This window comes from Lethenteron reissneri, chromosome 30 (assembly GCF_015708825.2).
Source record: "Lethenteron reissneri isolate LAM-NWPU_2019-01 chromosome 30, ASM1570882v1, whole genome shotgun sequence".
NCBI lineage: Eukaryota > Metazoa > Chordata > Hyperoartia > Petromyzontiformes > Petromyzontidae > Lethenteron > Lethenteron reissneri.
In genome coordinates, this window is record NC_083808.1 from 2,334,061 (window position 1) to 2,349,883 (window position 15,823).

A 15,823-nucleotide genomic window follows, 5' to 3' on the forward strand; every position below is an offset into this window, starting at 1 on the left:
CAAGAGATTTAATTTAAGGTTAACGCCAACCTTGAGGGGTAGCCACGGTGGTGAGATGTTAACGACCGGTTTGCAGGAGCTGTGGGCTCAATCCCGAACCCTGACGCCGATTTTTCCCTTCACAATTAAAATCAACGTGCTTTTAGAGCATTTGGCTAATTTAAACTTCCACTTGATAAGCCACTTCGTTGAGCTATCATTTGTGGCCAGATCGCTTCTGAAAAAGAGCTATACAGCTCAGTGGGCCTTACCTAGTAAAATACAAAGTTTCGTTTTAGTTGGTTTAGAACCATCTGTATGTTCATTATCCAGCTGGCACAGCGGCAGATATGTTTATTGTAATCATAGCCGGGACCTCGCCGGGTGATTTTCCAGCATGGACTGGAAATCCGATAACCGAAACCCATCCACATACCTGCAGCAATGCCCCGAGCACCCAATGCTTTGACAGCGCCCCAATGTAGCGGAAGTAATTGACTCGAGTCGAGTTTGCCTTGGGCTGTTTGCACTCTGCAGAGAGGAGAGATGCCAAGCGAAATGCCACTTTCTTCAGCCCAAACACGATGTTGTTGCTTCAGGGAATTGTTTTTTTTCCCCTTCCAAAATCACTGGCCACTGATAAAACAGTAGAGATCCAGTTCCAGCCTTGTATCTGAACTTTGTCCATTAATTATACATTCGAAATAGCCTTCCTGTCAAGGATTTGTTGTCCACAAATCGCCGTGTGTTATCATCAATCAACTGGTCTACCTACGGCTTGTACAGACGACTCCTCCGCAGATTTCGAAGTTGTGCTGTTTAACTCTGCGATGTATTTTCGGGTAGTACTGCATGCTGTCCGACGTTTTGCTCCAGGTCCGGGGAGCTTTAGGAATTGAATAGGTTTAGCTTTATAATGCGTTTTTCCCCTTTTTTTCTGGCAACAAAACTGAAACCTTTTTACAAGGAACCATGTCTGCATTAACCACAATACTTGTGGTCAGAATGTAAACAAAAAATACTCTGATAATATATGCAATGTCCATGAAACTGATTGGTCCACACCAGAGACAATGCATATATTATCAGTGTGTTTTTGTTTGCATTCTGACCACACGTATTGCGGTTAATGCAGACATGATTCCTTGTAAAAAGGTTTCAATTTTGTTGCCAGAAAAAAGGGGAAAAACCTATTCTTATATTTTGGTACTGGCAAATGAGGTCCCATGATGATTGTTTTAGCTTCTCAAGGAATTATTCAGTCTCCGAACAAGTACCCATCACGTGGAGCGAAACGTCAGACATGCCAAACGATGTGCGGTAGAACCCAAACACACATCGGAAAGGTTTTAATGTGTTTAGACGAGGGCAACCATCCATATTCGACGAATGAAATGACGGACACACACACACATACTTTTGGTTGTGAGATGATTTCATCGCATGAGTCTCATCTCTCCTGACCCTCCGTGAGTCGGTCGTGGCGATGGCGTCACACGTCCCGTTGAGGTTCGACAGAGTGCCAGGTGTTTGCCAGCATATTGGCTGCGATTGTTTCGAATACTTCCGTTAGTGTTGTTACAGATCACTGAAGATTTTTGGTGTTCATAAAAACCCTAAGAATTAAAGGAATATGTTAACATGTCAGCAGTTCAAACGGCTGTCTTATTCTAATTCTGTAATAAAGGATGTGGACACCCCTGTTGACTTTTTTTTAACCCAGCGTGTTTATTAACAGGCACAAAGAACAGCTGGACGGGTAAAATTAAACGCGCCACATCAGCACATCCTATGGAAAATCAAACACTTGGCTACATCCTTCACTGCGCACGAATGTGGACAACCCAGTTGTGATCGGGAGAGGGACTCCAGCCCTGAGAGCGGTGGTGGAGCTCTCGATTCGTGCGCCGGCGGTGAAACTGCACCGGGGCACACAGACCAGAGGGGCGCGGGTGCTGGGCTTTGAAGAGGGGAGATAATTGATCAGGGGGCCCCATTTATGAACGAAACTATTACAACAATTATTTGTTTTTATTTTACCAGGTAATGCCCACTCAGTTGTGTAGCTCTTTTTCAGAAGCGACTTGACCACAGATGAGAGCTCAACAAAGTGGCTTATCTCCGTGGTTCTTTCGGTAAAGTCACGTAGAAGAGAAATAATAAAATAATAAAAATGACACATAAGCCGGACGGCTGCTTGCGTTGTGGCCGAAACTGTCGTGAGAATTATTTTATTATGTTTTATTTTTATTATTTTATTATTTCCCTTCTACGTGACTTTACCGAAAGAACCAAGAAGATGAATCCCTGCAGTCACGAAAGCTTTAAATCGAAAGTGGCTTATGTGGCCATTAATAGCAACCAAATACTCTGAACGCGTGATGTTGATTCTAAATGCGGAGGGAAAAACCGAAGGACCCCGAGAAAAATCCACGCGACCACGGGGAGAGAGAGAGACGCAAACTCCAAGTATACAGCAGGCGCCAGCCAGGGTCGGGATGAACCCATGACCTCCTGCATGCCAGGCGAGGGAGATAACATCTCACCACCGCAGCGAGCGTGCATGGCTATTGGCACCTGAACCTTATTGAGAAATGTTCTTTAAAATTAATTGTGAAGTGCTTTCAGACGCAAGAAGTCGTGACTTAGAATCGAGTCGTTTGATGTTCTAACAATTATCGCACGCGACAGGAGGCGACCATTTATCTTTTGTTCGTCAAAATGATAACGCAATTATATTTAAATACGTTCAATGATTCTCTTATCATCTTCATGTTAAACGTGCTGCTCAATCATTATATTTAAATTCTGAAGACTGCACATCGGGACACTAAAACATAAATCAGGCCACTTCAAACACGTTTTTCCACTGGCTATACAAACACATTACAGTCTGATGGCTACATCCCAAGCATATCTCATACCACAATCAGCTAAGCTGTTTATTTCGGCAAATGTCGCACAACTCAACTTCGTTAAAAAACTCGTATTTTCTCCCCATAACCTTGCAAGCAATTAATTTTAACGGCGTCCTCCGAGTACGGGGGCGAACCGAGACTGATATGGGTCCTGCACCTGGGCATGAAGTCACGCTCAAGAAGACGCCATCGTTAAAGGCGTCTGCATGGTGCGTGACGTCATCACGTTGGCCGAAAAGGCTTTTCGGTTTAAAGCGCCGTGGGCTTTCGCGACCAATATTATCCATAATAGAGGTGTTTTTTGGGGTGGGGGTTAGATCGCGTAAATGTGTCGCTAAATCCGCCACCACCTGACATAGCAAATTAGTAAGATTTGTCACGTAATACAAACATACCAATTCGTTACTAGTACACTACACCGGTGTGTTGGAGAGTAAACCCACATCATTTACAATTCGAGTACCGTGCCTTTTCGCCAGTAATTACAACTAGCATCATCAGGCGACAGCAAAATGTGGCTGTCGCCTGATGATGCTAGCTGTAGTTACTGGCCAAACGTCTTACTCAAATTGGAAATGTTGTGGGTATACTCTCTAACACACCGGTGTGCTGTACGAGTGTAGCGACTCTGACGACGATGTAATGAGAGCGACTTTGTTGGAACACAGCCACAAAATGGGGCCCGAGGCTTCGTTTTGTCTTCAGCTCGTAACTTCCTTCGAACATCCCAACTCCTCGTGCTTTCTCCCCTTTGTACTCCTCGGGGCCCCCTTTCTAGAACCTTCTTGATCTTGTTTTTTCTTAGCCAATCCCTATCCTTCCCCTATAATGGATCTTCTCTGTTTCCCGTTCAAATCTTATTCCTCCAATCCCTTTCAAAGTCTGCCTCCCGACCAATCACCGTGGAGGCCCCTTTCTACCAGTCGCAGACCTTTGTTTTTTTTTAAATAGCCCTTAGGCTACATATTGGCTTCTGTCATTAAACTAGTAACGAATTGGCGTGTTTTGTTTACGTGACACATTTATATTTACGCGGTTCAGACGCAATGACGTCATCGCGGAGCACAGGCTCCTCCTGTTCCTCATTCGGCCGCCCTTGGTGTGTGCCCGGCTCTGACCCGTGACCTCCTGTCAGCGAGCCTTCGACACTTCACGTGGCCTCAAAGTCCACCGGGCCTTCGTGGCGAATGGCGGGTATTGGTGTTGGTAGCCAAGAACGAGAAGTCTGCCCCTGGTTCTGATTCACACATTGTGTAAGTTACGTAAGGCAGAGAGGCAGGAACATTCGGTTTGGTTTTTGTCACTAGCCAAAGCAAGCCATGGTAAAGCGTGGCCAAATGCCTTAATTATCTACATCGTTGGTTACATCTATTTCACTCATGTTCCAATGCTCGAGCAGTGTTAAAGAAGGTTTAGTACATTCAACATGGACTTTGTCCTTGGATGTTCCCTACCACCCTATCTCCAACGATCTTCCCTTCCGAGCCGATAATGAGGGGCGAATGGGGGAAGGGGTTGGATCGTACAGGGGGTGGCCCCGTTTCATTCCTCGCACCAGGGCTCAATGACAACCACGTGTGTGTGTTGAACTTCTTTCGAACCGTAAGTAGCCAACCGTGCTAATCGGAGGTGCGGGGGAAGGACAACAAACTAAACACAAAAAGCAGTTACGCTCCTCGCTCGGTGCGCCTCTTAAATCCCAGCGTCCAGTCCTCCGACCTGCCTGCCCCCCTCTCATCTTAGAACTTGCTCTCACTCGCGAGTCGTGTGTGTGTGTGCAGTGGTGTTGTGCAGCACCAGGCAGCAGCAACAGCAGCAGCCGGTGTGACGCACACAAGAGATGAGCGCAAGTCCTCAGGAGGGAGCGGGGAGCCAGCCAATGGCGTGAGTGTTTGAGTTAGGACCCAGAAGTTCGAGGACGTCGCGGTGCATTCATCTGCAGCACGACCAAGAGGCCTTCTCGTCGTTAAGCTGAACATTGTCCTGCTCCAAGCTCTGCGAGGAGTTCTTGGCCACCCATCCCATCATCGCCTCCACCAGACACCTGCCGGCAACAGAGACGGTGGATGGGCATTGTAATAACCAGGCAGTAATAAAAAGAAATCATGCATACGCGTGCATTGTGTCACGCTTGCAATCATGCATTTGTCTTTAGATGAGTATTCAATTGGTATAGTATACAATCCGACAGGTCGCTGTCAGGGAAACATGCCTTTGTATCCATAATACAGTTTTTTTTGGGTTAGATCGCGTTAATATGTGTCGTTAAACCCACCACCTAACACAGCTAATTAGTAAGGTTTGTCACATGAATAGAACATGCTAATTGGTTACTAGTACAGCACACCGTTGTGTTGGAGCGCAAATGCACAACATTTACAATCTGAGTACAACGTTTAAAAAAAAAAAATTACGAGCCCTCGTTGCTCTAATTATTTGCCGGCGCTGCTTTGTTGCCATTGGTGCAAAAAGTACAAATAAACCAAAACTCAAGAGATTGTATGGAGGGATGTTCGACTTCTTTCGCACCGTACGTAGCCAGCCAACTGTTCTAATCGGAGGTTCGGGGGAAGGATGACAAACCAAACACAATGCATCGGGAATTCCACGCAGCTCCATTCACCCGCCTGCAGTGAAGCTTGGTCTCTATGGGGCCAGTATTGCACCTAAACATTTTAAATCACTGTGTATATGCTATCATGAAGGGCAATTGCCCAAAAACAGCCTATTATATTCAATACTTTTCCTGCAGACTTCCACCAACGGTAATCAATATGGCCAGTTTTTAATGGCATTGGCCCCTAACAGCATCATAACTTTATACATTTTTGTTATTTATTTAGCGAATACGATTTGCACGCAACTTCCCACAGTCAAAACACCAGCCAGAAGTTAAGTGGCTTTTAACGCTTTCGATCCGAGTTGGAAAGCGTTATGTGACAATAGCGGCGGCAAAGTTGTCGGGCGCCACGGTGGCGAGATGTTCACTACCTCGCCTGGTAGACAAGAGGTCGTGGGTTCGATTCCGACTCTGAGGCCTGCATGTTTGGAGTTTGCATGTTCTCCCCGTGGTCGCGTGGATTTTTCTCCAGATCCTCCGGTTTTTCCCTCCGCATTTAGAAACATCCGTTTAGAGTATTTGGCTGCTATGAATTTCCAAGTAATCCCACTTCGTTGAGCTACAATTTGTGCTCGCCAGGTCGCTTTTGAAAAAGAGCTGCATAGCTCAGTGAGCCTTACCCAGTAAAATATTAAATTTGTATCTTAGCGACAAAGTGAGAGTGAGGTTCGCAGCCAGCATTGTCTGCCTAAGACGTTTCCCAGAGGGTACGGGGGGGGGGCACGTGTTCGCACCTCATTGCGTCACCAATGTTCTTGTTCTTCTTCACGGAGATCTCCTTGCACGCGAGGAACTTGTGTTCACGGCACGCACGCTCCATGTCCGCGGCGCTCACCTCCCGCTCCGACAGGTCACTCTGATCGTCGGACACAAAGGTAACCCCCCCCCCCCCCCACACAACGTGGAACCTTAACAGACTGATGAGGGAAACGCTGTAAGCGAGCACCTATGAAGGCCGAAACGGGACATGAGGGGGGTGCGTGGCCAGAACCACGCCCGGCCGCCTTTGTCTGCCAAGTGGCGATGTTTACCACACACTGCACCAGGTACTCATTTGAGGCTGAATAATAGGGCAACAGTCAATTTGAAACAAGGTGAGGAATTAAATTGCGAGGATTCGAGTCGTCTGGCAATAGAAAGAGCTGCATAATGTATGATATACTGCGTATGCATTGTAAACATTACAAAGCAACTAAGCTTAGGATGAGCAATGCTTGATAACTTCGTGATATATCATGAAAGAAAATGTAATATATGAATAAAAGAATTGGGGTTTTGAAAAAATGCGTTTAAAGTGATGTATAATAAATTACAATCGTGGCCTACGAATGACCACATACACACTATCAATCAGATTCTTGAAACTACAAATCAATATCAAATACCGCTATGCCTGGCCTTTGTAGGTTATGAAAAGGCGTTTGATTCATTGGAGGCTGAAAATAAAGTAATTCCCGCCCTTGTGGCCCAAGGGCTTCTTAAAAGATGTATGGAAGTTATCAAACCCATTAATAAAGACGGAACATCAACGCTGAGGTTTTACATCAAGAAGCGTACCAATCGGAAGAGGAATAGGCAAAATGAGATGGACGACTGCAGAAATACAGGCATTAGGTCACAACTGGAGATTACATTCTCCCTCTCAGATTTGCTGAAGGAAAAGGTCTCGTTGGGATGGATTGGTGGAGCGGTGCGTGGAGGATTGCGCTAAACACGGCAAGTTGAGTTCGATTCCCGGACACGGCTAACATCGGTGTCCAGCGATATTTGAGCCGGTCCTGGGCCCCTTTCCTTTAGCAACCTGTGTCGCGACCGACACGGCTTGGCGAGGCCTTCATCCAGCAGTGGATTGACAAAAGGGCAGTCAGAGTACTTTCAGAAATCCATAATGCAGGCTTTATGGATTTCTGACTAACCTACTTTCAGAAAGTTGGATTTTATCTTAAGAAAAACCATGTAACTATTTGCCCACAAGTAACGCTGACAAATACAATGGAACAAAAGCTGAAAAGCTCACACAAAAATACACAAATCACAGAGAAATGCATGCTGGAAATTACACCGAGAAAAAAAAAACACGCGGATCACAGCACAAAACGCCGGCCGAGGTGCACACGTGGTTAAATCGCACAACGCCTCAAGTTTTCTGTGTACGGCCAAACGAAGTGAGCCCACCTATTGGGAGGGATTGGGCTCTGAGCGATGGTAGCCGTTCGTTTCGCGAGCTCCGCGTGCGTCGGCACAGCGGGCTGCCTCGACGTGGTGGCGGCGTGCGCGCCGTTACCTTGTTCGCCAGGAGCAGGCACGGCACGGGGCTGCCGTCGGGCAGGCTGGCGTGCGCGTCGATGCTCTCCTTCCAGAGGAGCGCCCTGTTGAACGAATGACGCGACGTGAGGTCGTAGATGACCACGCAGCCCGAGGCCCCGCGGTAGAACTGCTTCGTGGCGCTCATGTATCGTTCCTGGCCTGCCGTGCGAAGGGGGGGGGGGGGCACGGTGTGAGGTATGGGGCCTGGTAGCTGCGTCTCTCTGTCGCTCTCTCGTTCGTGCGGCACGACAGGTCCAGGCGATTGGCGAGCAGGCGGACGATAGCTCATACGACCATCGCTCGCTCGCTCACTCATCCACTCGAGTGCTCACTCACTCATCCAGCCACTCATTCACCCAGCCTCTACGTTCATCAACTCACTCATTTTCTTGCTTGCCCACTCGCTCGCTCACGCTCTCACATGCCAAGTGTCTCACTTATCCACTCGTCCATTCGGTCACTCGCTTGCTTGCTCACTCACTCACTTCACCAATCAGCCATCCACTCATTCACCCAGCCTCTACATTCATCCACTCGCTGCTCGCCCATTCACTCGCTCACACACTAACACGCCAAGTGTCTCACTTATCCACTCATCCATTCAATAATTTCCTTACTCGCCCACTCGCTCACTCATTCACTCATAGACCCACTGATTCACTCATCGACTCGCTCAAATAGACTCTCACTCATCCACTCGATCACTCGGGCTCACTTCAATAACTTGCTCGCACGCTCGCTCACTCACTCACTCAGCCATCTACTCACGCTCCGTCGGGCACTCACTCGCTCGCTCGGCTTCTCACCTGTCTACTCTGACAGCTACCTAACCTCTCATCCACTCAAACACTCACTCGATAGCGTTGCCGTTTGTGTTCCAGCTGGCTTGAAATTCCCAAACACGCCATACCATTCTAATCACAGGCGGAGTTTGACCTCTATATTTGGGGGGGGGGGGGCAGGGGTTAATTTTGTCCATCACATTAGAAATCGCGGATGCATATAATTAATTAGTATATTATCTTAATTTTGATTTGAAGTTTTCGTGACTGCAGGAATCCATACTCTTTGGTTATTTCGGTAAAGCGGTGGTGCGATCGAAACGTCGTCATTTGTTTTACTTTATTTCTAACTACGTGACTTAACCGAAAGAACCAAAGAGTATTATCTTAATTGTAAAACACTGTATAAATAAAATAACAAAATAGTTCGCCCATGATGCTAATCTTAAAATGATACACGCATGCAATCACAGCTGACAAACGCATGTGGTTGTGCACAACGGTAGCTCGGCATCCACACGGAGCGCTACCTGCCACGTCCCAGAGGTGCAGTTTAATCGTCTGCGTGTCTGTCCACTTGAGGACTTTGTAGGCGAAGTCCACTGCGAGGCACACAGACGGACAAGACAGACAGACGCAACCACAAATGATACCCCGTGCAGCCGACACATGCTCTTGGGGCAATTTCTGTAAGGCGAGCAGAGTGCAGAGGTGTGGGCAGTAGATGTTTACATTTTTACCAGGTATGGTCTAACTGAGCTATGTAGCTCTTTTTCAGAAGCGAATTGGCCACAAATGATGGCTCGACGAAGTGGCTTTCACGTGGAAACGTATTGCAGCCAAATTATCTAAATGCATGTTTCAAAATGTGGAGGGGAAAACCAGTGGACCCGGAGAAAAATACGTCCACGCGACCACGGGCAGAACACGCAAACTCCAAATATATAATCTAGAGTATGGATCCAAATATACAGCAGCAGGCGTCAGGCTTGGGATCGAACCCACGGCCTCCTGTATGCCAGGCGAGATCGATAACATCTCACCACCGAGGCTGTTGGGGCAATTGCTGTCAAGCCAGCAGGGTGCACAGGTGAGGGCAGTATTTACAACAACAACCGCCATTCGCCACTAAGTGGCGGTGACGTCACCACGGCGCTTGTGCCAGGCTATGTGCACTTTGAGGCAACGTGAAGTGCTGAAGGTTCGCTGCTGGCAGGAGGGCACGGAATATACCCGGGTGCCATGTGTTGACTGAGATGACTGGCAGATGCAATCAATATACAGACACACCAACATAGACACACATAAGCACATGTACAGCCCTTTTCTGTTAATCCACTGCTGGATGAGGACCTGTCGATGCCATTTGGATCGGGAGGGCAAAATGCAAATGACCCGGGAACAACGGCTTGTGATTGGTTGAGGCGTCCCTGAGATCGCCCCGAGACCACGCCTCTCCCTATGGTGTCTCTGTGGGCGGAGTTAGAAGCGGCCAATGGGAAGCTGCAAAATTATCGATTTTCTTTCAATCGAATATATCCGAATTGATTCCAAATGCATGATTAACCACTGTTTTAGGTTATTAGAACACACACATACATACTTTAATAACTTAAATATGACGTCACAAAGCTCTGCCCCCCCCAAAAAAAACGCGATTCAAATCGCTTTAAACTATTGTCATTGTAGTGCGTGCTTAATGTGGCGCTGCACTCTGATGTTGTAGGAGAAAACATTTATTAAAAAGTATATTTAATTAAGTAGAACGTGTTGTCTATATTTATTTAAAGTTGCGCATTTTGATGTGACGTCACATTTCTCACCCCCCCCTCGTCACACATCGTCACAAATGTCTGACCCCCCCCCCCCTAGGTGCGTGACGTCATTTATGGACGGCCCCTTAGTAGTTTGGTGTCTTTCCCTCCCGTACCTCCGATTAGCACGGTTGGCCACGTACGATGCGCACGAATCTCAGCATGCGTACACACCATACACACGACGATAGCGGAACGGGGAATTTGCAGGTGCGAGTCATGGCTCTTGTGAAATGAGAGGAAGCGAGGCCGGGGGAGGGATGCGGGTTTTTGGGGTTCAAATGGCCTTGAGAGAGAGAGAGAGAGGCCACCGCTCTGCTCTATTAAACACGCCATCACCGCCCGCTCGGCCGGCCGGCCCGGGTGGTGGCCACGTGGGTGGCCGCGTTGGCCTCGTGCGCGCACGTGCGACACGAATGATTGACAGACGGGCAGGCCCACGTGGCTGGCTGGAAACTCGAGACGTCAGACTGTAACATTATCTCGCCTCTCCAGCTAGGGTTGAGTCGTCGTTATGTTTTTTGTTTGTCTGTTTAAGTCGGAAACTAAACTCTTCTGTACTCTACCAGGTAAGGCTCACTGAGATGTAGAGCTATTTTTCAGAAGCGACCTCGGCCACGAATGAGAGCCCATTGAAGTGGTTTTTTCACTTGAGCATTTATATCAGCAAAATACTTCAAAACCTGGAATAAAAAGGGAAAAACACAAAGATCCCCCATATAGCCTTGTAACAGACTGTTGTGGCAAGTGCTGTTAGCGAGCACCTATGGAGGCCGGCACGGCACACGAGGGGGTGGATGGCCAGCACCACGCCGGGCCGCATTCGTATCCCTAGTAGCGATGTTCACACACCAGCAAGTACTCATTAGAGGCTGAGCCGGCCTAGGGCACGCCCAGGACCAATTCAGATCATCGTCACCGGTGTTGGCCGTGAGCGAGAATCGAACTCGAGTCGCCGAGTTCCTAGCGCAGTGGCGCTACCCGCTCCCCACTATAAAATGTAAATAAACCACACACACATACATCACGTACATAGCCAAGAGCGTAGCTAGGATTCATAGTCGGCGGGTAGGAGATATGCGATGATGCAGCACTGCGAAACGAGGTTATATGCGGTATTCAGTCGTTAAAATACAATATATAGAGACATGGATGGCTGAAAAGCTGGGTGGCTCTTTGGCTCGATGCCTCGGTAGCTGAGTGCCGAGGTGACTGTTTCGATGGGTAGCTCAGTGGCGTATTGACTAGTTGAAAGGGTAGCTGGATGGCTGGTTAGTTGGGTAGCTCAGTGGCGTATTGGCTAGTTGAAAGGGTAGCTGGGTGGCTGGTTAGTTGGGTAGCTCAGTGGCGTATTGGCTAGTTGAAAGGGTAGCTGTGCGGCTAGTTAGTTGGGTAGCTCAGTGGCGTATTGGCTAGTTGTAAGGGTAGCTGGGTGGCTGGTTAGTTGGGTAGCTCAGTGGCGTATTGGCTAGTTGAAAGGGTAGCTGGGTGGTTGGTTAGTTGGGTAGCTCAGTGGCGTATTGGCTAGTTGTAAGGGTAGCTGTGCGGCTAGTTAGTTGGGTAGCTCAGTGGCGTATTGGCTAGTTGAAAGGGTAGCTGTGCGGCTGGTTAGTTGGGTAGCTCAGTGGCGTATTGACTAGTTGTAAGGGTAGCTGTGCGGCTGGTTAGTTGGGTAGCTCAGTGGCGTATTGGCTATTTGTAAGGGTAGCTGTGCGGCTGGTTAGTTGGGTAGCTCAGTGGCGTATTGATTAGTTGTAAGGGTAGCTGGGTGGCTGGTTAGTTGGGTAGCTCAGTGGCTTATTGGCTATTTGTAAGGGTAGCTGTGCGGCTGGTTAGTTGGGTAGCTCAGTGGCGTATTGGCTATTTGTAAGGGTAGCTGTGCGGCTGGTTAGTTGGGTAGCTCAGTGGCTTATTGGCTAGTTGAAAGGGTAGCTGTGCGGCTGGTTAGTTGGGTAGCTTAGTGGCGTATTGACTAGTTGAAAGGGTAGCTGGATGGCTGGTTAGTTGGGTAGCTCAGTGGCGTATTGGCTAGTTGTAAGGGTAGCTGGGTGGCTGGTTAGTTGGGTAGCTCAATGGCGTATTGGCTAGTTGAAAGGGTAGCTGTGCGGCTGGTTAGTTGGGTAGCTCAGTGGCGTATTGACAAGTTGAAAGGGTAGCTGAATGGCTGGTTAGTTGGGTAGCTCAGTGGCGTATTTACTAGTTTAAAGGGTAGCTGGATGGCTGGTTAGTTGGGTAGCTCAGTGGCGTATTTACTAGTTTAAAGGGTAGCTGTGCGGCTAGTTAGTTGGGTAGCTCAGTGGCTTATTGACTAGTTTAAAGGGTAGCTGGTTAGCTGGGTGGCTCTTCTGTTCAGTCAACGAATGTACGGTCTAAATTCTAATTGGGTAAAAGCACAAAGCAACATTAAACTTTAACCGTATGTGACTAACACGTTGCACCCTCGTTGTAGCCTTGGGCGACAGCAAGAAGGCGAATACCAAAATACACCGATGATTATCACCAGGTCGGTGAGCTGTCGCTGCGTTTCGGTCTGAATCGAGCAAAGCCACGCACGATCACTCAGCGCTCTGCTCCACTGACCCTCGCGTGAGGCCATCTGCTCGTCTACACGGAGCCCGAGTGTCTGCGTTTTAATTGAGATGAACAGGGCACAATGAACACCACGCAGACGTCACTGTGGATAATGCACGCACCACTAACCCACTGGGCAAATGCGTGCACGTTTTATTTCTCCCATCGCTCCGACGCACCCCGAACTCGTGCCCGGTGTCAATGAAGGTATACCAATCTGGTGGCACACGTACACCTACCGGATGATAAGACGCACACCCCTCCCACTTCCCACTAGGGGAAGGAAATAATCCGATAATCAGTAGAATAGGTAATAGCCCGCAAATATGAATGATGATAATCGTAATATTTTACAGAGCTTCATTTCTCAATGTATATGTTCCGGGTCGTTGGTAGATTGGAGTAAGCAGGTGCCGTGCAGCTTAGCCAACGTGAGAGCAATACTGGACGTGGTGTGCCGGGTGTGGAAATATGTTCCGGCTTTCTGACCAGAAGGGACATACTCGGCTAAAATTAATAGAAAAGTCTCACAGAGTCTCAAGAAACATAATCAGGAGGGTCCTACAGTAAATAATGATCTATTTACAGGTTAAGTAGCCTTCGTCTGGCAGTGGGAGCGATAAAGGAAGTGCCGTACATGTACTCGTCTGTAACAGTGACGGATTTAGCTAATGCGGGGCCTGTAGCACATGTTATAAAGGGGCCCTAAATAAAAAAAAAACACATACATATTAAACACTAAGTTTTAACTTGCACAGTAAAGTAATGTTATTTTTTCACTTGCTATACGGCCAGATTATACTACAAATCGCTAACCTTAAACACCCAGTCGTTCATAAAAGTTGAAGGCAGTATAGTACTATAGTAATAGAGCAAGTGCAGAATCACTGCACCGGAATTGATAATGCTTGAAAGTATTTAGCGCGGGGCCCTTGAAACTGCGGGGCCCGTAGCTACTACATATGTAGTAGTAGCTACTACACATGTAGTAGCTACTACTACATATGTAGCTACTTTTGCTCCTACGATAAGCCGCCGCTGGTCTGTAGAACAGAGCGGTGGCGCAGTGGTTCGCGCGTTGCGTTCAGAATCCGGCCAACTCAACTCGATTCCCGACCACGGCGCCGCCAAGTCAGCAAGGAGCCCTACTGACCAGCGTGGTGAAGTATGGTCAAACAACCTCCATGACCGACGGAGCGTGGGGAGGGGGGGGGGGGCTTCATCCAGCAGTGAGTGCATTGACAAAAGGACTGAATAATAACAAATGTATTGTTATTCCTGGAACGTTCCGCACTCACGTGGGGGTCTGTCATGTTTAATTAATGATACATCCTACTGTAAGCAATGTCTACACGCAATCATCAAACAGCATACATAATAATTAACAATACTACTAAAGATAATTAGAAGCTGGTGATGGTGATGATGAGAATAAGAAGAGATGATGAGAAAGAGATGCTGATTGTGATGCAGGACAGGAGCGGATGTCAATATGAACACCGTGATGATGATGATGGTGATGTGATATAAAAGGGATGATGATGATGATGATGTGATATAAAAGGGATGATGATGATGTCTACGATGGCGATGCTGCTGATGACGATGCTAATGCTGATGATGATGCTATTGCTGATGATGATGTTGCTGCTGATGTGACGGAAAAGGGATTATGATGATGTCTATGGTGATGACGATGCTGCTGCTAATGATGTCGATTATGATGTCTACGATGATGACTATATTGCTGCTGATGATGCTGTCGACGATGATGATGTCTACGATGACGATGCTGATGATGATGATGCTCCACTCACCTCCCATGGTCATGCGGTAATTCTCCGTGAAGGCGTTGCGGCTGTACCTCTGCACAAACGAGGTCTTCCCCACCTGTACCTCTCCCACCACCACCACCTTGAAGAGCTCCTCCATGACCACAACGCGGTTGTACTGCACCGCCTATGCTCCCACGTCTCTGTATTGCCCGCCTGCTACCAACTTCACCAACTGGAGCCGACCAGCCGTGATGAAGAATGGTCGAATAATAATAACCCCCACGACCCGCACAGCATGGGCAACTCCTCATCCAGAATGACAGTCTTAATTGCTTTAATTGTCTTAATTGGTCGTCGGGAGCAGCTAGCGGTAGCCTACAGCTCTTCAGCCACCCGCACCAAAAAAAAAAAATGTGCACCTATTATCCCGAGTGAAAGCGAATGAGCTGACGTATTCTCCTCCAGTCTATCTCAACGATCAACAATTAACACAGAACAACAGTAATTACAAATGGATGTAAGACGCGCACACACACACACAGGCAGTGTGTTCGAGCCTGCTGATGATGATCAGACTCGAGTGCGCATCGCTTGCCAGGTCATTGTCTACAGTGCACTGGGGCTCACCTGCACGCGCCCACCTGGCTATCACGTGTTCAAGTTCACCTCGGTTTATATATTAATACAGAGACAAAGATCCACCCAGTATTGCCTTAGCGGACTGCTGTGGGGCAAGTGTTGTTCATAAGAACCCTGTGAAATACAGCACGATGCGCAAGAGGGTGGTGTGGCCAGCACCACACCCGGCCGCCTTTATCTCCCCAGCGCTGATGTTAACATACCGCACCAGGTATACTCATTTAAGGCGGAGTGGACCTGGCGAAGGCTCAGGACCGGTTCGGATAATCGTCACTGATGTTGGTAATGAGCGGGAATCGAAATCAGATCGCAAGGTTCGTAAATGCAGCGCGCTAACCACTGCACTAGCGCTCCCCAATACATACATACACATGCAGTATATACTTACACTCATACACGCACTCATTCAAATTAGCCC

The 15,823-nt window shown here is 47.9% G+C and overlaps 1 protein-coding gene across 1 annotated transcript; it reads right to left on the reverse strand.

Annotated features, from left to right (window-relative positions):
- Positions 1-1,594: 1,594 nt before the first annotated feature.
- Positions 1,595-15,394, reverse strand: LOC133349393 (ras-related protein Rab-7L1-like). The gene is made up of 5 exons (XM_061562781.1): positions 14,809-15,394; positions 9,137-9,208; positions 7,802-7,983; positions 6,252-6,373; positions 1,595-4,941 (listed from the first exon to the last, which is right to left on the reverse strand). The coding sequence occupies exons 1-5, from the start codon at positions 14,921-14,923 to the stop codon at positions 4,830-4,832; spliced, it is 603 nt and encodes a 200-aa protein (XP_061418765.1). The 5' UTR covers positions 14,924-15,394; the 3' UTR covers positions 1,595-4,829.
- Between the last annotated feature and the right edge of the window lie 429 nt (positions 15,395-15,823).